A 23,662-nucleotide genomic window follows, 5' to 3' on the forward strand; every position below is an offset into this window, starting at 1 on the left:
GTGATGTGCACAGGGTCTGAATTTTATCTGCGTGAGATGAAATCATGCTATTACATTCCTCCTTTGAACATGGTTCTTTACAGGCAGAGTTTCCTGTGGTTGTCAAACTGCAAATGACAGTCGTAGCTCCATATCCCTGGTGGATATTGAAATGATGAAGACAGATACACTTCCTGCTTCACTTTTCCTTTGTATTAAAAAAAAATCTAAATCGATTAGCTCAGAATTCTAGTGGAGATATGTTTAAATTAATTTATCCTTTGTTCAAATCTGTTTATCCTTTTAAATAAGTTACCAACTTTGGTTTTAATTTGGCTCTACTCTGACTTAACTTAATTCACATTGAGGCTGACATTAGCTGGAGTAATCTAAAGGTGAGTTACAAGCCAGTGATGCAGTAAAAACCAGTCTGGACGTCTGTGTTTTTCTTGTTTTCAAGCAACTGAACAATTCGGTTAGTTACAACACAGGATCAGTGACTAGATACACAGAGAGGACTCTTCAGCCTAGAAGAGAGATGATTTGCAGGTTATGGTTAGGGAAGAATAAAGTAAAGGTTTATAAAAGTGCAAGTGAAATGGAGAAAATAGATAGGGAGCAACTGTTTTATCTGCTGAAGAACATGAACTAACAGCTATCAAAATAAGTTAACACCTGGTAGATTCAGCACAGGCAAAACAATGCTGCATTTCATGAAGTCCACAATTAGGCTACAGAACTCCTTGGCACAGGATACAGCGTATGCTGAAATGTGTATGAATTCAGAAAAGGACTCGACAAATTAATCTGAAAAAATCTGTTGAGGACCATTATATACCTGAGGTGCCACCTCTGCAGGAAGTGCTGCAGCCACAGTTGGGAGAGTATCTATGCCTTTCTGTACTTACGCTCTTTTCTGTTGGTTGCTGTCAGAGATGGATATTTGATCTGTTCCAGTGTTGCTTTTCTTTTGTTCTTCTAAAAGCTAAACTACTGCTGTTCCAGGTCTTGCTAAAGCTAGCACGCAGACTTCCCTTGAAGCCAGCAGATTATCAGTGAGAATCTTACACTGCAGTCAGCCCCAGAAAACATGTTCTATCTTTCACGATATAATAATGCAGAGATTGAGTCTTTGAGACCCCAAAGAGAAAGTATCAGACTCAAGAAATGAAGGACTGTAAGTGATGCTTCTACAGAACCAGTACAGTCAACAATCAATGAAAACTTTAGATAGCTAGACTTGAAAAATGTTCAGCTTTATCAAACAAAAGTTTCCACCAAAGCTGGTTCTGGTTTATGTTACGGTGGTTAGGCTGGCCTCTGTTAAATAGACTACCTTTTATCTTAATTTTTCTGGGTGTCCTTATCTGTCCAGATCTAATGGGTTTTCTTCTTATTCAATCTAAACCATTAAGTATTTGCTTTCTGTGGGCAGTGTCTGATGTCTTGAACCATATTCTTACTAATACTTATCACACATACAATACAACTTTCAGAAGTGGCTGATTCTAGCAGATTTTTGTAAGCTTATAGTCCTTCTTCTGCTTGCAGTGTGACAATTACAGTTGTTTGTGAATCCAGACTGTTTCAGTAATGGTTCAGGCTGAAGTGGTTTGTTGACTTCCCAAAACCAAGTCTATTCAAGCTGTATGCGGTGGTCAGGTATACCCAGAGATGCACTGTGGTCTGTTACAATTGCATTGGCAGGACCAGACGTTTCTCTGGAAGCAATTAAAAGGAATATCTGCGTGTAGCTCTTGATGCGAGGAAAGGAGACAGGAACCTTGCTAATGTGATTATTGTTTTAGTATGATAATGAAATAGTACGTTGTGGAATGTCATAATATCGACATGATTGTTCCTAAAAATAAAGGTGTAGGATAGATTGCAGCTATTGCTAATCAAGAAAGTTTATTGCTTGATTTTGGATTCGTAATTGCTCAGTTTTCAAAAAAGGAGCTGGCCTCTCCTTTTCAGCCACTGTAGCAGTCTCCAAGGGTGGTCTAAAAAGTCACAATTTTGTTTACAAACGTTTGGCTGAGGTGTAAAGCAAAGTGACCAAAACCGATTGTATACTGAAATCGGTTGTACTTCCCGAGGTCATCGGGAAAGCAGTGAAAATCCAGTTGCAAATAGAGAACTGGTTTAGGTATATGGTTACAGGCAAAGTAGCTTTCTCTTTTCAATACCAGACCAAACTGATAAATGAGAGCGTTCTCAGTAGATTAACGGGTACAATTATTGCTGTATTTTTAGTTCTATCTTGAAAATTACCAAATCTGTAGATCACAGAAGTGCTCCTGCAGTTAATTCTGATTAACACTACTGTTCATTTTTTTTAAACAAACATCATGCGATGAAATTATTATGAAATATAAGAACTTTTGGTTTTAATCCCCCAAACCAGCTACAACTAATGACTGGTAGTACCCTGATTCTGTAGCAGTATATAGCAGAATGAAATTCTTGCACTGCAAAAGTATGCTAGTAACGGTAAGCTCCCATTAAGGGAATTGCTTATGCAGTCACTATTGTAAATGCTCCTGTGTCCTCTTACTTCCTCTGGGTTAACTTGGGCAAGAATGGCCTAGAATTGCTGAAGAGGGGGTTTTTTGTTTGTTTGTTTGGCTTATTCTTTCTGTTCTTTCTTTCTGTTGCTACTTGTATTGCTTCTCTGGAATATGTTTGCCATATGTGAAAAAATACTGATTACTTTGTTTCTCGAAAGGCATGTGCATTTGGTAAGGGTTTCACTGTCAGTAGGCTTTTATTTACAGCAGGGTTTATGCAGATCATATCTCTAATCCAGAGCTATCTGAAATACCTGCCTCCAGAGTTTTCCCACATTTTATCATCCTTTCCAAGATGTCTCTCTTCCAAGCAAGAGACAAAAGGCTGAACAATATTAATCACAGATTGACTGCTGGGAAAAAGTGTGGTGAGAACAGATACCTCTCATGTTTGCACTAGATCCAAAAGGTGCTGCTACGATAAGGATACAGGTGAAATTGTCTTGGAGTCCCAGAACTGATTTCAGTGATGTCCTTGCCTTGCAAGTAAAATGAAATAAAGGTGAGAGGAATTTTGCATAGTGATTTTCATTGTATTGCTTAGAAGGATATACGGCCTCTGTTCTTATGTATCAGATATACAGCTAAGTTACCTACAAATGGAAGGTGCTAGTTTGATGAAAATTAGGTTTGTATGCTTAAGATTCTACCATTTGTAAATTACAGGGTTTTTATAACATATATAAACAGAAAGTTAATGGCTGGCTGTATATTTGGTCTCCATACATAGCAGTTCACCAAATACCTCCTATACTTACATTACCGTATACAAACTTAAACTCCAGCTTAGGGAAGTAGTGGCTACAAAGAGCACGTGATGATAACTTGAAAATACTTAGAAGCAAGAGGGATGATGATGAATATTTAGGGTAGTGTTTGGAACCACGTTGTCTGTGAAGGGTTACAAACAAGCACATCTAAAGAGGATCTGGGAAAACACAGTTGTGGAATATGTTGGACACCAGAATAGCCTCCCAGTGAGAGAAGGTCTTTCATTACAGCTTGATTAATTAAAATTTCTTAAGTAGGAAGACAAGTCATAGAGAGTGACAATTTCTGTAAAAATAAAAATAAATGCATATTTCAAAATTATGCATTTTTATTTGGAGCACAGCTGCAAGATGTATGAAATGCTTTTTGCTCTTAGAGAAAATAATGTCAAGACATGCTTTGAGTGGCTGCCTTTGCCTACCAGGCATAAAAGAGAAGTAACAGAATAATGACTCATACAACGTATCCTGAGAATACTAGAAGAAAGAGCAAATATATTCCTTAAATTGTACCATAACTGATAAAAGCTGTAACAGTCGTCTTTCATAAAACTTAGAATGTTTTATTAAAAACAAAAAGGACTACGGGGGCAGGGAAATAAGGAAGACAGTAAGCAATCAGCACACATGGTAGGCTTATATGGTATAAACCATTTTCTCTGATTCCTGGTGGGTACAATATACATTTCAGTTCTTACCCATAACCCTCTTGTATCTCATCTGCTTCACAGTCAAAACAATTTTAGAAACTGCTGTTGCTTTTATGTGGTCTCAGGCTGTTCTTCCTGTCCACCTACCTATCGTGGTAGACACGTGCTAAATGTCCCAAGAGAAACTAAAATTCCATCAGAGTTGATTCAACAGGCAGTGGTTGATATGCTGCACTAACACTTCTCTGAGGAGTCCTGTGAGTTTCTGGACAATGTAACGTTCAGTTTCTGGGCGGAAGATTGCAGTTTTCAGCCTTCTGGATGGGGTGATTTATTTTTTGAGTATAATCAGCTGCAGTATTCTTGCAGCGTGCAAGCAAATTGAAGCAGTAACTCTGGGAGGTGGGAATTTGCCAATTTGTCTTAGCCTTAACTCCAAAAGCCAAAATACAACAATTTAAATGTGTGCACTAACTGTTTCACTGCTATTATTTTCCAGAAATACCCAGCTGCTTTGTTTTGTGGGCAGACTTTGAATGGATTCATGCTACTTCTTGTCCAATTTTCAGAGGGGCTTAAAAGCTTCCATTGCATCATAGCTTATAAATTCATTTAAGTACATTAATTTAGCATGGTCCATTGAAAACTTCCTGTCATAAGAGGAAGTATGTGACTATTTAATTTAGAAAATTATTCTGCTTCTCTCATCCCTCTGTTTTCTCCCCCATAGGACTGAGCTAGACATAACTAGAGCTCAGTGGGAAGAAAAGTCATGGTTCAGTAGGATTTTTTTTTTCTTCCTTAATTTACCTGGTTTATTTCATACTATTATGTAGCTGTTATATGTTCCTCTCTCCACCAATCTTCTGGATACACCAAGCTAATTACTCAAATAATATTGTGGGTTAGACTAGGAGAATGTTTCTGAAAATAAGTTCATTTCATAATGAACAAAGGGACAGAAAAGGGTGCCTGGGCCAAATTACTATGCTCTATCTGGGTTTATAACCAGTATAACCTGATTGCAGTAGGGGTATTCTTGGTCATGCTCTTTGGAAAGAAGAGGCAGATCTTATTTCTGTATGTTTTAGCCAAATATAAACAAGGATAAGTTATTAAATTGTTCAAAGGTAATAGTGAAAGCTGTAAATACTGATAGTTTTACCAATGATAGCTAGATAACCACCCCCCAATTCAGTACATTGCTTAACATGTTCTTTAAATCAGATGTTGCCTTTGTAACCATGAACATACTCCACTTAAACTTGAATTATTTCTTTGAACAGGAATTTGGGGTACCATGTCAAATTTTCTGTCATAAAAGTATCTGGGTGTTCAGTTGCTGTGTATTTGATTCAAGAGCAGTCTAACTGGTCTTGTTTATGGCCTCGTTATTCTCTCTAGCTGTATAATATAGAGATGCATTACCAAGTATCTTGAACATACTGTTTGCAAACTTAGGCATTAATAAAATCTTAACTCTTATTCAAGAAAAATAAACGTGAGCAGCACTTTCTAAAAGGCCTCTTAAATTTTTTGGAAGCACTAACTGGTACTTCTAGACGAGACAAAAATCCTAAAAAAAATTTTCATTTCTTTTGAAATTTAGGACACTTTCTCTCCTCTGTTCAGATTTCTTTTAGTACACAGCTATCCAAATTACCTCCCCAGACCTGTTTGTTTGTCCTTTACACTGTTAAAATCAAATCTTGAAAATTTACTGCCCATTTAAAATGTAGCCCTTAATGAGGTTACACTGCTGAGGGGAAGCTGTTTCCACGTTACAGATATGCAGCAAATTTGCAGTCCCTTACAGAGAAGGGCTATAGGTTGCAACTTGAGGAAATCCATCTTGAAAACGAAACACTGCATCTCTTTTTGCAGGAAGCCACTTCAGCTGCCGACACACAACTTCATATAATAAGCCTCAGAAAGCTAAGTTCCAGTGTTGCTGATTTGCCTGTTTTCAGATCTGCTCGCAGTATCCATGCCTTTCCCTCTGTTATTGTTCTTGAATCTCATTGCTTGCTTGTCCTCCTCAGCTGTATGTCTCTGCATGAGAAGTCATCTAGAATTACTTGGACTAAAAGTAGCTATTGGTTTTCCATGTATATATCATCAACTGTGGCTGTGGCCAGGGAATAGCAGCAATAACTTGGTAGGGAAAAGCTAGGATCAAGGACAAAGTAATAGATCTGCAGGGAGAAGCCCTGAGGTTGTACTTCAGCATATAAAGCCCCAGAGATGATCCAAGTGTACAGTGTGATCCGAGTTTAATAACATCAAATGGCTGCACAAGTGAACAATTAAGAAGCTATTTGTCTGTAAAGAGGGAAGAGCAGGGCACTCAGCCAGGTGAAGAAACAGAGATGTTTGCGCCTTCTAGATAACTGCTCGTTATCATTTAGAAGTGGTCACCTCTGTTAAATAAGTGTGCTTAAAAAAACATAAAAGCAATCTGACTATGCAGACTCAGGCTTGTCGGGCCACGAGGAAGGAATGTAAGTAGTTTGTTCTGGAAATAACTCTTTGATTAGTGATTAGTAAGCCAGGTTGTGGGGGATGCTTAATGCAATGGAAATTGAAGGAGGAAATGTGTCGCTGGTAATAGCAGAGAGAAGACCATCTCAACCCTTTGAGAAATGTTGATGGTTTTTACAGACTTGTAACAGATTAGGAAAAAAACCTGTGTTAAGTGGGAGAGAGCACAGAGCAGGAAGAAAGAGAGAATCTTGATGTATTTACTGAGAAAAGCAAAGGGTATGATTTGGGCTGTCTAAAAACAGAGGTTAAGCCTTTTTTGTGAAAACTGCTAAGTGGGAAATAGATGGCCTTGTAAGGGAAACAATAAATAGAGGACTTACAAGACTGTTAGTCCTCCAAATATTTTCAGCCAAGCTGCAAGAAATATTTCCTGAGAAAATAATGTTTATATTGAAAACAGGCTATTATATTCTTTCAGGACACAAAAGTAGCTGGAGTTGACATGAAGGATTTAATGGGATAGCTGGTTTTCAGAGTTACCAATGATCATGACATTCTTGGAAGTTGGTTTGACATACAGTTCAGGAACTGTCACTGGTTATGAGTTTTGTTCATTGGAGATGTAATTCTGTTTTTCTGTGTTTTGTACTATTTTTGTACTGGGGTATTTGGGGGAGAGAACACTGCTGAGAAACTGATGTCTTCACTGGAGAAGAGCTAAGCTGCTTATTCTCTGTTCTCTTTTGGGAAGGTGGGGCATTCCTGAAGCACGTTATATCTCCAGAGGGTACTTCTGTTGTCAGATATTAAAATACAAACCAAATTAAGTTCTCTACTGGTTCAAGTATACACAGAATAACCTTAATTAATTGGAACTCTGTATACTTTTATTTCCTAGAGTCATAGTTAGATTTTGCATGAACTCCTTTTAAAAAAAAAAAAAAGAAAAACAAGCAAAAGACCTCTCTGACAGTCCTACTCTTTTTAATAAAAATTGTGTGAAAAGCGATGCTTCTTTGACAAAGGTCTTCCTTGCGATGGCATGATAAATGCTACCTAACAGAATAGGAAGCAACTGAAAATCATTTGACAGATTGATACAAAGATGAGATGTCTTTTCTCTGTTTCATTTCATTGTTTGAATTTACTGGAGGGATTGCCTCTCTCCATAATACTATGGGGAAATAAAAATCCTTGTGGATGAAGATACCAGAATCTAACAGAAAATGTGGTATTAGGATTGTGCTACTGACCCACCAATCAAGATGATGGTAGTGATCAGGAGATGTTAAGTGAGATGAGAGAAGCTGCAAATTTAGTACAGGGAGCGATAGTATTACACTTCAACTATCCACACATAGCCTTTATCAGGATGAGACATACAGATAAAATTTTTTGATCCAGTAAATTATGCTTCCTAGTTTTACAATCTTTAGAAATGATGCCATTCTACATTTGCTTTTAGGTGGTGCAAAGGACCTAGTTCTGGATGTTTTAGTGGAGGGCTCTAAGTAGTAGCAACCTCATTATAGTGGTATTTAGCATTGTGGCTGGAGAGAGCAGACAAAATAAAGTGCATGAATGTTCTATTTCAAGAAAGGGAGCTAGGTGAAAATGAAGTCAAATTGTCAGAAATAAATAAACAAAAAGCAAGAAAGCTACAACTATCCTGGAGGTGGTGTTTTAAAAAAACAAACATATTTTTTAAAAAAAACAAACAAAAAACCCCAGTTAAATGTATGACACCACTCATGAAGAAAACACTGGTCCAGCAAATCCCTTTCCATGGTTCCGTAAGTTAGGATGCAATCATAGGAAAAGATTAGATTTTCAGAAGGGAAAACTTTCCCAAATTAGAAAAACAAGAAAGCATATAAAATTGGCAAGTCCCCTTTTTTTAAAAACAAAAAATTAAGAGGGCTAAAAAAGAATTTGAGGAGCATCCTGCAGAGGATTCTTAAGCTGATAACTAAGTGGTCTTGTATCAAAAACAGGAGGTCATTTAGGGGATCAGAGAGCGCAAAGTATAGGAGACACTCAGGGTTGATAAGGCGCTAAGAGCAAGGCTCAGTTCTTGGTATTGGACTTTGCTGCTGAAGGTATTGGGAAGGTTGCCACTTTATGCATTTTGTAGCAGCCCAGTTTATTGTAAATTTAGAGAAACTATTAAGTAAAGATAGACAGTTTAGACACCAGATGGCATTCAGCTGGGAGTCTGAAAAAACTCAGATGTGAAATGGCAGAACTGGTGGCCAAGGCATGCGGTCTGCCACCATAAATGGTCAGTCTGCCACCATTAATGGTCACTGTGCCAGAGGAATAGTAGATTGAAGTCATGTTGGCAGTATGCAAGCAGAGCTCTAAATGGGACCATGGAAACTACAAACTGGTGATTTTGACTTTCATCTTACCAGGGATGGTAGAGTCTTCAACAAAGAATAGGATGCTGAAGGCGTGAGTAAACAGTCTCTTTAGAGAGTCGCTATGGTTTCTTTAAAGGGAAATCTTGTTTCACTGAACTGCTGGACTCTGTGGGTGTCAGTAAGCATGCGGATAAAGGGCATCCCAGGAACATAATGGATTTGAATGTTTTGAAAAGCCTTTGACAAGGTTCTATATCAATTCTTATTTTAAAAAAAAGATATTGGAGGGAATGTTCATTACTAGTCTTGGAGCTGGCTAGAGTTGAAAGCCAAATAGGGTATAGTGAACACTTTTTTTTGAATGGCACAGTCAGTAGTCATATCCCTCATGGATTCATGCTGGGAGCAATTCTGGTCAACATCTTCATTCGTGACCTGAAGAAGGTAGTGAACAGAAGTTTGTGGACAATGCTAAGTTCTTCTGGGTAGTCAAATGCTATACCAAGGAAAGGAACTCCAAAAGGACTCGTAAAACGGAGTGGGTAGGCAAATTAGTGGTAGAAGAGCTTCAAAAGCAAAGCAAAGCATCTAGGTAAAAGTAATCTAAACCTTCTTTACACAGTATTGAGCTGAGTCACAACGCAGGAAAAAAGTCTTGGAGTCATCATTGGCAATTCTCTGAAATCATTGACTCAGCACAAGTAATTTTCAAAAAAGCCAACAATGTCATCATCACCATATCACCAGAAAGGGTATTGAGAACAAGACAGAGGTGATGTTTTGTCACTATACAAAACCTTAGTGTGCCCATATCTTGAATATTGGGTAGAGCTTTAGTGTCTGCATCTCAAGAAGGAAGTAGTGAATTAGAGATGATACAAAGACGGGGAATTAATGCTACAGGGCATAGAGTTGCTGCCTTAAAAGGAAAAATTTAGACATCTGGGATGCTTCAATTTGAAGAGGAGAAGGCTGAGGTGTAGACGCAACAGAGTTTAGTGGATAAATGAAAGTACTTCTTTACACATCAGGTTTGAACCTGTGGAGCTTGTTGCTGCATGTGGTTGTGAAGTGGGCAGTATCAGCAGGTTCAGAAAGGGATTAGGCACATTCATGGGGAACATGGATACTAACAGGACTGGGCCAGGGATAATACCTTCTGATATTCCCTAGTACAACAATTACGGATGCTGGAGAAGTATGAGGGGAAGATACTGTAGGGAGCGATAGGCTCATGTGCTCGCCCTAAATGCCATCTCTTGTTGCTACTCCTGGAAACAGAGTGCTAGGCTACAGCTACCTCTGTTGTGATCCAGTACAATATTATTTCTTATGTTCTTATGTCTTGGTTGTTTAATGAAGACATTTGCTCAGAATTTTAAATGGAGTTGGGGCAAGAGGCTGACTGAGTTTGTCCAAGAGAATGGCTTCTCCTAATTGTGATCCATTGGTATTGCTCAGTGCCAGAAAGGAAGAGTAGACTGAGCCTGTATTTTACTGGTATCATATACATCTTCACTTCTTCCAGTTTCTTTGTATCCAAAGTTAGCCAATCAAAGTGATGGAGTACTGTAGTTTAATGAGTAACCACATTTGAGCTGATGCACAGTGACCGACCAAATGCAGCAATTACCTGCCCCTCTTGCCAAGTAAAACACAGTAGCTTAAACCATGATTTAGTCTGACAAATGATTTGTGGTTTAAGCCTAGTACCTTTTGATTCACAGACCAACATACAGTCAGTTACTGCAATTTGGGTGATGAATGTTAACTCATTAGGCTCCAGTACTGAAATTTTTTCCAGCTAAAATCTCTACCCTTCTGTGCACTTTTTTATATTTTCCTCCCCCTTTTATCAGGCTTTTTCTTCACAGTATTCAGCACTCTAGCCTTACTTAGGAAAGGACTGTGTGTGTTTGAGAATTAGAAGTGATATAACTTGCTAGGGCCCAGAACTGCAGATTCAACTCAACAAATGCTGTTTAGATCACTTGGTGTTTTGGTAACGGATGTAATGTCAAAGCCACTGATGCAATGAAACACACGTGCAGTCTTGGCTGTGGAAGCAACGTCTGACAGAGATGGATCAATGACTGCATAGCTTTTAAAGGGAGTCCTTGTCAACACAAGTGCAACAGAGCACCATCCCCTCTCTATCCGTGACTAGAAGAAAGGAATGAGAAACCACTTTGAACCAGATGGTGATTCCTTCTAAATGAAATAGGGGTCTTGAGATTAGTATTTTCTATGAAGTTCAGTTTACTCTTTGTGTAGAATCATACAATCATAGAATCATTTAGGTTGAAAAAGGCCTTTAAGATCATCGAGTCCAACCGTTAACCTAGTGCTACCAAGTCCACCACTAAACCATGTCCCTAAGCACCACGTCTGCATGTCTTTTGAATACCTCCACAGATGGTGACTCAACCATGTCCTGGGCAGCCTGTTCCAATGCTTGACAACCCTTTCGGTGAAGAAATTTTTCCTAATATCCAATCTAAACCTCCCCTGGTGCAACTTGAGGCTGTTTCCTCTCGTCCTATCGCTAGTTACTTGGGAGAAGAGACAAACACCCACCTCGCTACAACCTCCTTTCAAGGTAGTTGTAGAGCGCGATAAGGTCTTCCCTCAGCCTCCTTTTCTCCAGACTAAACAGTCCCAGTTCCCTCAGCTGCTCCTCATAAGACCTGTGCTCTAGACCCTTCAGCAGCTTCTTTGCCCTTCTTTGGACACACTCCAGCACCTCGATGTCCTTCTTGTAGTGAGGGGCCCAAAACTGAACACAGTATTCGAGGTGCGGCCTCACCAGTGCCGAGTACAGGGGCACGATCGCTTCCCTACTCCTGCTGGCCACACTATTTCTGATACAGGCCAGGATGCCATTGGCCTTCTTGGCCACCTGGGCACACTGCCGGCTCATGTTCAGCCAGCTGTCGACCAACACCCCCAGGTCCTTTTCCGACAGGCAGCTTTCCAGCTGCTCTTCCCCAAGCCTGTAGCGCTGCATGGGGTTGTTGTGACCCAGGTGCAGGACCTGACACTTAGCCTTGTTGAACCTCATACAATTGGCCTGGGCCCATCGATCCAGCCTGTCCAGGTCCCTCTGCAGAGCCTTCCTACCCTCGAGCAGATCAACACTCCCGCCCAACTTGGTGTCGTCTGCAAACTTACTGAGGGTGCAGTTGATCCCCTTGTCCAGATCATTGATAAAGATATCAAGTGTATCTTGCAGAAGGTACATTCTTCACCAAGAAGGTGCATCTTGCTGCACTTTGTCTTGTGCACAGAAGATTGCAGGTCAAATAAGCATGAGGAAATTAAAAGAAAAAAGAAGAAAAACCCTGTGGAAAAGGCAGAAAGAAGGGAAAGAGAATCAACCCGGAGTATTTCATATCTCTAACCATTGAGCTGTTGTCTTGAGGTCAGATACCTCTATACAACATTGACAAATGAAATAGTCTAATGACTGTTAGCTAGGAAATGACTACATTTAAAATGTGACAACAAAGGAATTGCCATTAACAATGCTAGTAATTCTTGCTTGTTAACAAACACTTTTTACTGCCTTCCATCTGGGTTGTTATATCATGTTGCAAGCATGAAGCTCTGAACATCTTTGAGACGGTTAGCATGTTCTTAAACATCCAAACCTGCCAATATTGAAAAGAGTGAATCAAACATGTAAGCAAAGGAGCAGAACATAGATCACCTTTTTCTTTTGATGATTATTGTATATATAGCTAACTAACAACAGACGAAATGACAGGAAAGAAATTAAAGAACAGCATATGTATCAGCAATGTTTGCCTCTTTTACTAATCCTAAAATGAATATTTGAAATGCAAAAGCTGAAGAGTATATATAAAGAACCTAAACATGGATTCATCCAACAGAGGTTGTTGCACAGCGCATTTCTTGTCTCTGCCTGTAGAAAGTCTTCCTCTTAGCAGGAGGGGGGCAATCTCTCTGTCTGATGTATTTCTGAAACTACTAAAATTCCACTATCACCGCAGTCTCCCCAGAATGTTAAATGAAGAGTTTGTTGAATGAGCTTAAATGGGATCTTCTCTCCTCTCTCATCTTTTTAAACCACCCTTGTAGCAAAGGGTACATGGAGGCCTGATCCTTCTCTCTTTCACCTGTGGATCAGTATTAGTTTTGATAGGATTGCAGAACTGAGGGACAAATTAAGCTACAATTCAGGCTGTACTGTAGTTTGGCTTCAGCTATTATGCCTGTTTTTTAGACAGGCCAGGGTCATTAAGAACTGTTGGTGCACCCAAAGCCCTGACAAGCCTCACCTGGACCCTCCACCCATGCACCTTCTGCCCAGTGCCTCAGGAGCTCCACTTAAGCTCAGGCTCAGGCCCCCTGAGCTACATCACAGTGTACCTGTGCTCAACCCTGTCCCTGCTGCCCCAATTTTCTCACTGGGCTTCCTGGATTGACCTCAGATGTGACTAACTACCTTGCTATGTCTGATGATTACCAGACTGTCACCGTCACCACTCCTGCCCTGATTAAATAGTGCAGGACATTCTCCTGGTCAGGGAGGTAACTGTTCCTGCCTGGCTTGTGGCTGTCTGCAGCCACAGTGTCATGGAGCGGCCCAGCTCTTCTTGTTCCCTGGCTGTTAGCTCAGACTTTTCTGAAGGACCGGCAGTTATTATGCTGCCAGACATGCTTCAGTGTAATGTAGCTCAGGCAAAGACTAGGGGCAGTCTGGCCTGAGCTTAAATGGGGCTTCTAGGGCCATGGGTGGAGGGCTCAGGTGAGGCTGGTGAGGACAATTAAGGGAAATCAGTGCATTCAGGGCCCTGATGCAGAAGAAATGAAGCTTAGCTAACTTACTGGCACTGGAAAGGAGGAAGGCAAAGAGGTTTTGTAACTATTAATGTATTATCTCGAAGTGTGGGGAGGCTGTGGCACAGTGGCCAGCAGTTGGTTAGTTTACATGTGCGTTCAACTCTGTTATTGCTAAAGCATTTTCTTTCTTTTTTAGAATATGAGTGAATAGGATCAAGAACTTTGCTATGCTGCTTGAGTGTAGTGCATTCAATACATGCAGTGTCCAAAACTTTCCATTAGCTTGTCGCTTGACCTCACTGAAAAAATAATAGACAAAAACAAATGGTTTTCTGATCTGATACTATGTATCTGTAGTGATTTTGAGAAAATATGCATATAAATGCAGAAGATTATATTTTAATCTATTTGATTCTGACTTTGTACTTCCAGGTTCCTGAGCATGCAGAACTTGCCTGGATTCTTGGGTGCTTAACTAACGTGCCGCGTCTTCTACGCTTGCCCCAATGGAAGGTATGGACAGTTTCATAAATTGAAAGGAAATGTAGGGGAATTTGGTAGAACTGCTGTCCTTGAAATACTTGTTATCTGTGAAGTACCAACTGTACCTTGGTTATCCTTGCCTTAGGTTTAAGTAAGTCTCTAGTCCTATGGTGGAAGGAGGAAAATGTGTCTTTCCAGGTCTGTTGCTTTCAGTGAACATTTTTCTGCTGGAAGCTACAGGATAGTATTTTTGACAGAGACTTGCAGAAACTGTGCTAAATAGGAGGGTTGTTTAGTGTTGTTAAACTGATTTTGCTAGAATGCTTGGAGTTATTTCAATGCATATTTAATAATGCAAAACAACTACAAGATATTGCTGTGGAAACCTTGAGCCTTGCTGATTAAGGAGTTCCATAAACAGCTTTTCTTTTTCCACTGTGAAGAGTGGCTGTTCTGTAGATTTTATGGAAGAGGGTGCAAAAGAAGCATATGTTGGAAGAGGAGTATAGGAATTATAAATAATAAAAATGTGCTGAGTGATAAAGTTAATGCACCTTAAATGTTTGCCTTTATAAGTTTCAAGTGTTCATCTTCTTAATCTTGGTACTGCATCAGCATGACTGCATCAACTGAATTCTTGCATTTAATTTCCTTGTATTGTATTTTGGCATTTAGTAAGCAGAAAACCCAAAAAGCAGGAGAGAGAAGTACCAAAAAAGGGGGGGGGGGGGAATCTTAAGGGCAGTTTAGCTTGCAGAGTTCAGAGCAGTCTTAAATATCTCCAGATGTTTTCTTTTTTCCTGTTTTTCTTCTTAATTAAATAAAAACAGTAAAACTTAAATACAGCAACCAGCGTTAATGCATGGCATAGATTAAAGCCAACCTTTTCAAACCTGAGGTGCTAAAGTTAAGCTCTTAAATCCAACTTTGACTGGATTGACTTTCCAGATCTACAGATAGGTGTTACAGGTGCTAGGCTTTGCAGATTAGGTCCCCTGAACCCTAGGCACTTAGAGATGTAGACAGAAGACAGGATCTGTACGAGAGGGTGAGAAAAATCTGAAGATATTTGAATAGTCTTAATGAAATAATTAAGATTTTAAGGATTTTAGTGTATTTAACTACTATTAAAAGCAAAAAGCACATATGCCATTGCTAGAACAGAATGAGTATCTGTAGCCTGACTGTCTTGGTTTAAATGATCCATATCCTAGAGGGCTAAAGGACTTAAGAACAGTGGGTGGATTGTTGGGAGCAACATGAACTAATGGAGAGAACACTGGACTCTGCCTCTGTAGTTCTGGGTTCTCCTTCTAGCTGTCACTGACTCTCCTGGTGACTGCATGTGATCACTATGTCTTGATCTCATTTCTGTGAAACACAGGTATTAATGCCTTTTAATATCTTTTTATAAAGTGTTTCAAAAATTTACTGATGAAAATGCTATTTAAGAAGTAGGGTTTATCAATAATAAGTGTAATAACCCAGCCTGGTTGTTTTGTATTTGTAATCATTTTTGTTAATAAGATTTCAAACAGAAAGAAAACACAAGCCTATGTTTTCTCCTCACTACAATATCAGAACAGTGTAGGGAAATTGGTAAATACAGGACATAAAATGGGATGTGTGTGTTCACAAGGAGTGCATTTTACATGGCACACTTTTCTCTAGAGTTACATAATAAGTTACTCAAATTAGTCAGAATTCTAATTAATTAAAATCATGGACTTTGATACCATTAGCCAAAAGGGTGATTTCTCTCTGTTCTTCTTTTGCAAACAGATGAAGCGTACCAGCCAGAATAATGAAGGAACTGTTGGTTTGTTGACTTATCCTGTGCTTCAAGCAGCAGATATTTTGCTGTACAAGTAAGAGGCAGAATGTGAGCCCATGGACAATGTCTGTTCAGCTGCGTTAGAATGAATGTTCATCAGGTCAACATGCTAACTTATTAAGTAGGGGAGCTGGGTGTGATTAGATCAGAAGATTGGAAATGGATGACAGCTTTTTTACCTCTCAGGTGGCTGGTTGAAATCTAGCCTGGCTTGAAAGCAACTGACAGGGCTGTAAAGAGAAAAAGCTGGTCACTTCAGAACAATTCTTACAACACATTGATGTTTAATTATACATATTACGTGTTCACACACATACAAATACATACATTTTTTTAAGTAGTTATGATTTATGCAGTGTACTGTAGAGATACTTAAGCTGGCTGTATATAGTATACCCATATTAGTGTGGGATTCTGTGTAGGCCTGTTGATACTGATGAAAAAGTGAGTAATTTACTGCACCTTGTGGTACCTGGGCTAGTTCAGTTTTCTCTGTGGTATACTATGTGCTGCAATGGAAATACACCCTAATGAGGGACTGGTGACTCAGCATGCCTAAGTTTGTGGCCTAGCTGATAGAACTTGTAGTGCATTGTCGTGACTGGTTGTATTTCATAATATGTTTTAAACTGTCTCAATAAGTAAATGTCAGAGACAATGCACTATATATTAATTATTTTTATGTTCTGAGCATATGTACTTTGTGGAATTCTTCTGAAGTGAAGTTGTGAATATTTTTGGGGACAGAGAAGTAATACATAACTATAAGGGCAGGGACTTTAGGAGGACAAAGTAACCAAGACTGGCAAGTTGTTAACCCAGAAAAATCTATCTGGAGAAATTTAATCCTAAGTGATCATTAGTAAGAGAAAACAGTAATGTTAGAAGACCAGTAGATGATATTTCTAATTCACTTGAATTTTAACTGAAAATATTGGGAAGCAAAAGTCAGAATGAATTTGAACACTAAAACAATCTTCTAAGCTGAGAGTCCCATTTGATTGTCAAGCAGTGTTTAAAGGTGAAATTCAGACTTTACCAGAAATCACCTTGTTTTGATTGAGCTCAACCATGTATGTCTCTTCCATTTCTAATAAGATCATGTGATTCATCATTCCTTAGCGAAGCCTGTGGTTTGTTTGCTACCATGTGTATTAGCAGCAGGCTGTCCAGACAGCACAAAACAGGGAAGTGAAAGAGAAACAGTATCTCTTTGAAGAAATTTGACATAATATCTTTAATAAGACATGTTTTAATGTAAAAACATAACATAGGGAACAAGAATCAGGGAGAAGTAGAAACACAGAAAGGGAACGGCAGTCATGAAGAAGAATTAAGAGCTGGAGGAGGAGGAGAAACAGTACTAATTCAGGTGAACTAAGGATCAAAGAGACAGGAAAATGGACAGAAGGTAAATATATGACAGAAAGGAATAAAAATAGCACCAGGACAGAAATATTAAAAAAAACAGCAAGGAAAAAGGCAAAGAATCATGCAGAGGCATTTATAAAGACAATATGTTTTCTGTTTAGTGGCAAACTTTGTGAATGTGGAACCATTTTGGCATATGGAAACATTTCTTTTGACCTGCTTAAAGTGTATTGATTATGGTAACTGATTTTCTTTCTGTTAGTTGTAGGCCACTGTGATTTCCTATTGGCTACTGTAACTGTTTTTAGGTTGCCTTGCTGACTGTTTGGTGGGGAATAAAGGTGGACAAATTGATTCCTGGATGTCAACTTAGTAATTCAGAATTGGAAGGAAGGAGTACCGTGTTGAACTGAAATTTTCTGGGAACTTAGAAGATGCATAGTGAACTTTCTTACACTGGAACGTATCCAGGATTCAGAGCTGAATACCCCACAAGCCTTAGAAAAAAAAATCTGCTGGGGGAGGGGAGAGGAATCTGAAGCTGGCAAGACTTCAAGTCTGCCTCATCTAAGAGAATCATACATTTTTAGCAAGTGTGATTAACTGTAGGAAAGAATCACCAGGGGAAGTAATGGATTCTTCACCGCCTCATGTCCTCTGATGCAGATTGTGTTTTCCTCCAGAACTGCATTCAAGCTACTGAGTTTAATACAGAAGATCAAATGATCCTTTGATCCTAACAATTCTAATCTATGAATGAGAACACTTGTGGCAGTAGAGGCACTGGCCCACGTGATATTTATATAATGGTGACCCATGAGGAAGAACCACTCTCTTCTTTCCTTCCCTTGATAAATCCACAGTACTAACTTCTCAACAACAGTTATGTTTTCCTGAGACTTGACAAGGCAAGGTACTGGCGCTTTATGCCTTGCAGATCTTTCTTGCTTTGTTCACACACTGTAACACGTGCTCTTTGATCTCTAAAGAGACAGCAGGAGATACTACAAAAACCTTTCTTTGAGCTGAGTTTAATGATTTGCTCTTATTGGTATCTTTACCATGTATGTTTTCACGAAGGGCTATTTTTGCCCTTGGAGATGTGCTTCAGTTCAGCACAAAAAGCAGACTCATCCTGGGATGCAGTCAGCTTGGTATCTTTTTCCCACAGCACCTATATCTAGCTGGGACTGAGCGTTTGGCTCAATCTGGCCCTCAGTCATGGCAGAAGCTGTGACAGTCTTGAGTAACATTTCAGCAGAAACGGAGAGCTTTGCTGAGTTTCCTGTATCTGTCTTTTATTAAAAGGTCGACACATGTTCCCGTTGGAGAAGATCAAGTCCTGCACCTGGAACTAGCCCAAGATATAGCACAACATTTCAACAAGAAATATGGAGAATTCTTTCCTGTGCCCAAAGCCATTTTAAGTGAGCTGGTCTTGGTTTGTTTTTTTTTTTTCTTTCCCCTTAACTGCACTTCAAGGTTGAAGATGGATTTAAATATTGTGGAAATAGTTTCAGGGACCAAGCAAAGGGAGCAAACTGATGCTAAGGGAGTGGAAAATTAAAAACTGACAACAGGAGACTAGAGGCTGTGAAATTGAACTCCCAAGATAGACATAAGGCTTCACAAATCCCCGGTAGAGGAATGTATGCGACGTCTGGTATTCTAGTCCAGGGGGCCAGATGCACTCTGCTGCTGCCAGTCAGCCTTGCTCTTCAAGTGTTGGACCTTTTAAGAGTAGGGTCTCTGCTCCATGTTGCTAGTTCAGGAGACATGTACGGAACAAGACAAGAGACCCCTAGTAAGCAGATTTCTTCAATGTCTGAGTGGTAGATGTTTACATTAAGCATGCTAAACAGCTTGCAGCTTATTGCTACAATGCTCAAATATCTTTTAAGTGTGTTTAATATATACTTGCATATTTCAGTAAGGGTCTCTTACAGAGCTTAGACTTTCCATTTTTGATCTTAGGCTCAGGGAGACTTACAAGGAAAATCTTCTCAGCCATTTTTGAGCTATAAGGTCATAGGCCGGGGGGCGAGGAGGAGTCAGATGGCACAAATGGCATGTTTGTTAAGAAACGTGAAGAACTGGGCAAGGAAGAAGCATTGCATCTTTGTTGTAAGTAATGTAGAGGAATGCACAGCAGAGACCTTCGCCCCTAAAAGGGCAAGGAGCTCTCACCTTAGAAAAGACAGGCAGTAATAAACCTTTCTCAGTTTTCAAGCCTCAGTGACAAAAATGGTGTTAGACCCAGAGTGGAGCTTAGAGAATACTAGGTATTGCAAGCTCTGCAATTTCTAATGAACAATTAAATACTAAACACTGTAATGAGGAGCTGAGTGTAGCCTATGATGCAGGCAAGACTGTTTGCCAGGAAATAAAAAGCTCAATTTAAAAAAAAAAAAAACAACCCAAAACTTTAAACTTTCCTCATTAAAAATATACCTTCATAAGCGCACAAGTATATGCAAACCAATGAAATATCCTAGGTGAATGGAGGAGTTAGGGACCTATTCAGACTCACTAGCTGTAGGCAGTTAGATTACCTGGACTCCTTCAAATCTACAGAAGAGAGACAGACTCTTCGAAAAGGTGATTCAGAACAGAGCACTTTCTGGGGCAGTCTGAATTGTACCCTGGAAGAACACTTATCCTTTCACTGAATACATAGGCTGTCTATGAGGAGCATGCAGGTAACTTAGTTGGCTGTATTAGGTGTCTAAAAAAAATAGGTGTGAGTACTTTCTAGATCAGTGGTACTTTGTGTACTCCATGAATGACGTTTCTTGATGAAAGACTGAAACAGTTTGGGTTTACGCTGTTAAAGAAAGTACTTTGCAATATTCCCCTAATGCTACTATTCTATTTCATGTACACGCATATATCTTAGTAGTTTGTACAATACCCAACCTCTCTTATCTGAACAGTGCTTTCCTTCTAATGGAGCTGGTTAGTGTTCCGTTAGGGAACTTCTAATAACTATCTTTATTGATATTTAGGAGAATTACCAAGAGATTTTGGGTGGAAGATTTTCCTAAAGTAAGGAGATTAACTGTTCTGGGATTCTTTTTTACCAGTGGATTTAACCTGTTTCTTCACTGTTACAGAACCTTTGAATGATATGCAGTCCATGCTCTCTAAGTAACTTGTCCCCAGTGCCAGGAATACAAGGGAGGAGAGAGTTTTCAGGGAAGATCAGCATGTAGCCACAGAAAATATTAGGAGGTGTCCCAGCAGAAGTTTTTGCTCAGTGAGGAGGAGAGAAATGGAGCAGGTTTTCATTTAGTTTATGGGAGGAGAAAAGTGGCTTAGAAGGACAGGGAGGGCATAAGGACTAAATAGGAGTGTACACGATTGTGCTCACAACTCATTTTTAAGCAAGGGTAAACAGAATTTCGTCATACTGCTACAAAGTGTTCTTAGCAATTGTCATAAGAAACTATTGTCTGTGTGTGTTCATAATTCTTTCTTTTTTTTTTTTTAAGGTACAACAAAGAAAATAAAATCCCTCAGAGATCCAACAGTGAAGATGTCCAAGTCAGACCCACAGAAGTTAGCTACTGTTAACATAGCGGACAGCCCTGACGAAATAGTGCTGAAATTCCGCAAAGCTGTGACTGACTTTACCTCTGAGGTGACCTACGACCCAGCCGGTCGCCCTGGTGTCTCCAATCTGGTGTCCATTCATGCTGCAGTAACAGGGCTTAGCATCAAAGAAGTGCTGCACCAATCTGCTGGGCTCGACACTGCTCACTATAAAATGGTGGTAGCAGAGTCAGTTATTCAAAAATTTGCACCTATCAGGAATGAAATCAAGAAACTCCAGGAAGACACATCCCATCTGATAAAGATTTTAGAGGATGGAGCAGAGAAAGCCAAAGAACTGGCTGCCCCCATCTATCAAGAAATAAGACGACTGGTGGGGTTTCAGTAGAAACTGTTGAGTAGTTGCAAGGACTTTTGTTTCCTGGGACAGACTTTTTGTTATTTGTATCTTCTTAATCATTTTGGTTTGAAACAAAAACTTTTTTTCATGGAAAATCCAAGTAGAACATTGAAAGTGTTTGCATTAAAAAAATGTGCATAAAGCCAGATATTTCCAGTGAGACCAGCATTGAGCTTGTCTGGATAGTGAAAGAGGGAGGGCGGAAGCAATCACAGTTCACCAAGAAATCCTGCAAAAGCAGAATATAAGGTTGCCCAAATGGGGTTTTGGGTTTTTCCATTGATCACTGCAAGAAACAGATATAGGCAAGGTGATCAGAATCTAGCAGAAAGATTTGTAATCTTCTCAAGAACATCCTTAGCTGTGCATGTGATCTTGTTACAGATGGACAACTCATCCCATTGGTGGTTATTCAGCTTTGATATGGTGGTTGAATGTGTTCTTGGATAACCAGAATAAAAGCACAGGCTTACAAATCAGAATACTCAGGCTGATGAAGAGAGAACTTACTGCCTTTCCCTATCGCGTCTTCAAACTCAGTGTAATTTTGTATCTGCATCTAGTTTGTGTGAAGTGAGTCAGTGTGTCTTATGGATATGGATATCTGTACTCTGAAACTCACTGTGACTACTGTGCTAGATGGCCTCTTTGATAGTCACTCTAAAGAATCCAGAGAGCGGACCTGAATTTCACTTTTGCCTCCTGTGTCATCCTGCTGGTCAGGTCTAGGGTATTTCAGTGAGGAATGACGTGTGCTTCAGCTGCTCCTATTCCACCTGCTGTTTGGTTTAGCAGGGAGCTCCAGGATTTTCAGTTCAGCATCAAGTCCAGGATTCCTTTAGAAAAGGTGCAGGGGAAAAGATGTAATCCTGTGTGAAAGAAATCTTACCTTAAGAAATCAGAGAACTTTCTGTAAAATTTACAAAATCACTTGTTTAGAAAATTGTGCTGATGTCAGAGACAGAATGGGATTAAATAGATCTTTATGAAATCACACTACTGAGCCTCAAGAAAACTCAGTGATGGGAGAATGGTGTTAGCCTCCGCTGATCTTAGGTCTCACAAAACCCACAGACTGGGACCCATGGACCATGGCATTTGTTGGGGAATATGGCAAAGGGAAGCTGCCAAAAGGAGACACCCCCTTCTGAAGCAGGGGTAGTAGTACATGTTAAAAGGTAATGAAAGCCCTACAGGTCCTGTGCCAGCATATTTAGGTGTATCATTGCAGTTACTGGCGCTGTGTTTGAAATTGCTGTACTGTAATGTAAATTGAGTTCATCCTGTACTCTGGCAGCTCATAACCATTATAGGCCTATGGCATTTGTCATGAAGGATTGCAGTCTTACATGACTGAGTTAGTAAAACTGGGGGGGGTGTCTGTGTAGTGCAGTTGTGGTTTTGTTTTTCAAAAAAAAAGTTATTTAGTTTTAAATTTAGTTAATTATCATAATGAGGTGATTCAGAAAGAATTATTTAATTTTGCAAAACAAGAAGTTGTGGACTGAACGTCTGCGTCTCTGTACTGAGGCCTGTATTCATTTGTTAGGGATCTGAAGAAGAGAACTGCCATGCAAGAACTTGATGATGACAGAGTTTCTAAAATTAGTCAAGACTAGAGGAGCAGAGTGGATGGAGACAGAATGATGGGAAACCAAATTCGGTGTAGACAAGTCCAAGGTAATGTCCTCTGGAAAGAATAAGTGTATTCAAAAATAGTCCCTGGTTTCACATTATCTTTAGCGGATTAGGAAAGGGCATAGTTATAACTGTGCATATTTAGCTAGTTACACAAAACTTTTGTCAGTGATTAACAGCTGCATTAGTCTGCCTGAGAACTAAGACAGAAAATTAAGGCACACAGTTACCGCTGCTTACTGACTTGGTATAAAAAGTTTGCTGTGACACTCTAACATTTCTGCAAAGGTCCCAGAACAGGTTCCTTAAGAGAAGCTAGCACAGCGCTCATAGGGATACTGAAAATCGTTAACACTAATGTATCTAGTTTCTACCTGTTCCTCTTTTTCACTAGCAAAGATAGGAGCATGCATTCAAAAGACGAATCATAGTTTCAAGGTGTCTTTACACTTCCGATACTCAAATCACCTAATATATAGGGTTGGAGTTCAACACACCTCCTTTGCAGTGAAAAGGAAATAGGAGTATTCATATGCCTTCAATACAATTTATTTAAGAAAAAAAAGGGGGGAGGGGATGACATCAACAGACAATTCTGCCTCGTTACCCAATCTGTTTTTAGCAGTCTTCCAAAATTGTTAGGTTTTTTTTCAGAAAATCACGTAGGTGAAGCAGGAAGAAAAGCTTCAAAAGAGCCCTTTCTTTTGGGTAGGGGTTTAATACATTACATATTTAGCAGTGTTTCAATCAAATTTACCGTTT

The 23,662-nt window shown here is 39.5% G+C and overlaps 1 protein-coding gene across 3 annotated transcripts in view; it reads left to right on the plus strand.

The window, feature by feature from the left end:
• WARS2 (tryptophanyl tRNA synthetase 2, mitochondrial) overlaps positions 1-21,744 on the plus strand; it is a 46,574-nt gene extending 24,830 nt beyond the window's left edge. For all 3 annotated transcript variants that reach the window (XM_076347956.1, XM_076347946.1, XM_076347937.1), the window contains exons 3-6: positions 14,055-14,135; positions 15,888-15,973; positions 18,619-18,737; positions 20,802-21,744. In XM_076347956.1, the coding sequence (XP_076204071.1) occupies positions 14,055-14,135; positions 15,888-15,973; positions 18,619-18,737; positions 20,802-21,250 (735 nt within the window). In that variant the 3' untranslated portion in view covers positions 21,251-21,744. The remainder of the gene's footprint in view (positions 1-14,054; positions 14,136-15,887; positions 15,974-18,618; positions 18,738-20,801) is intronic.
• The last annotated feature ends 1,918 nt before the right edge of the window (positions 21,745-23,662 follow it).

Source organism: Aptenodytes patagonicus, chromosome 1 (assembly GCF_965638725.1).
Source record: "Aptenodytes patagonicus chromosome 1, bAptPat1.pri.cur, whole genome shotgun sequence".
Taxonomy (NCBI): Eukaryota; Metazoa; Chordata; class Aves; order Sphenisciformes; family Spheniscidae; genus Aptenodytes; species Aptenodytes patagonicus.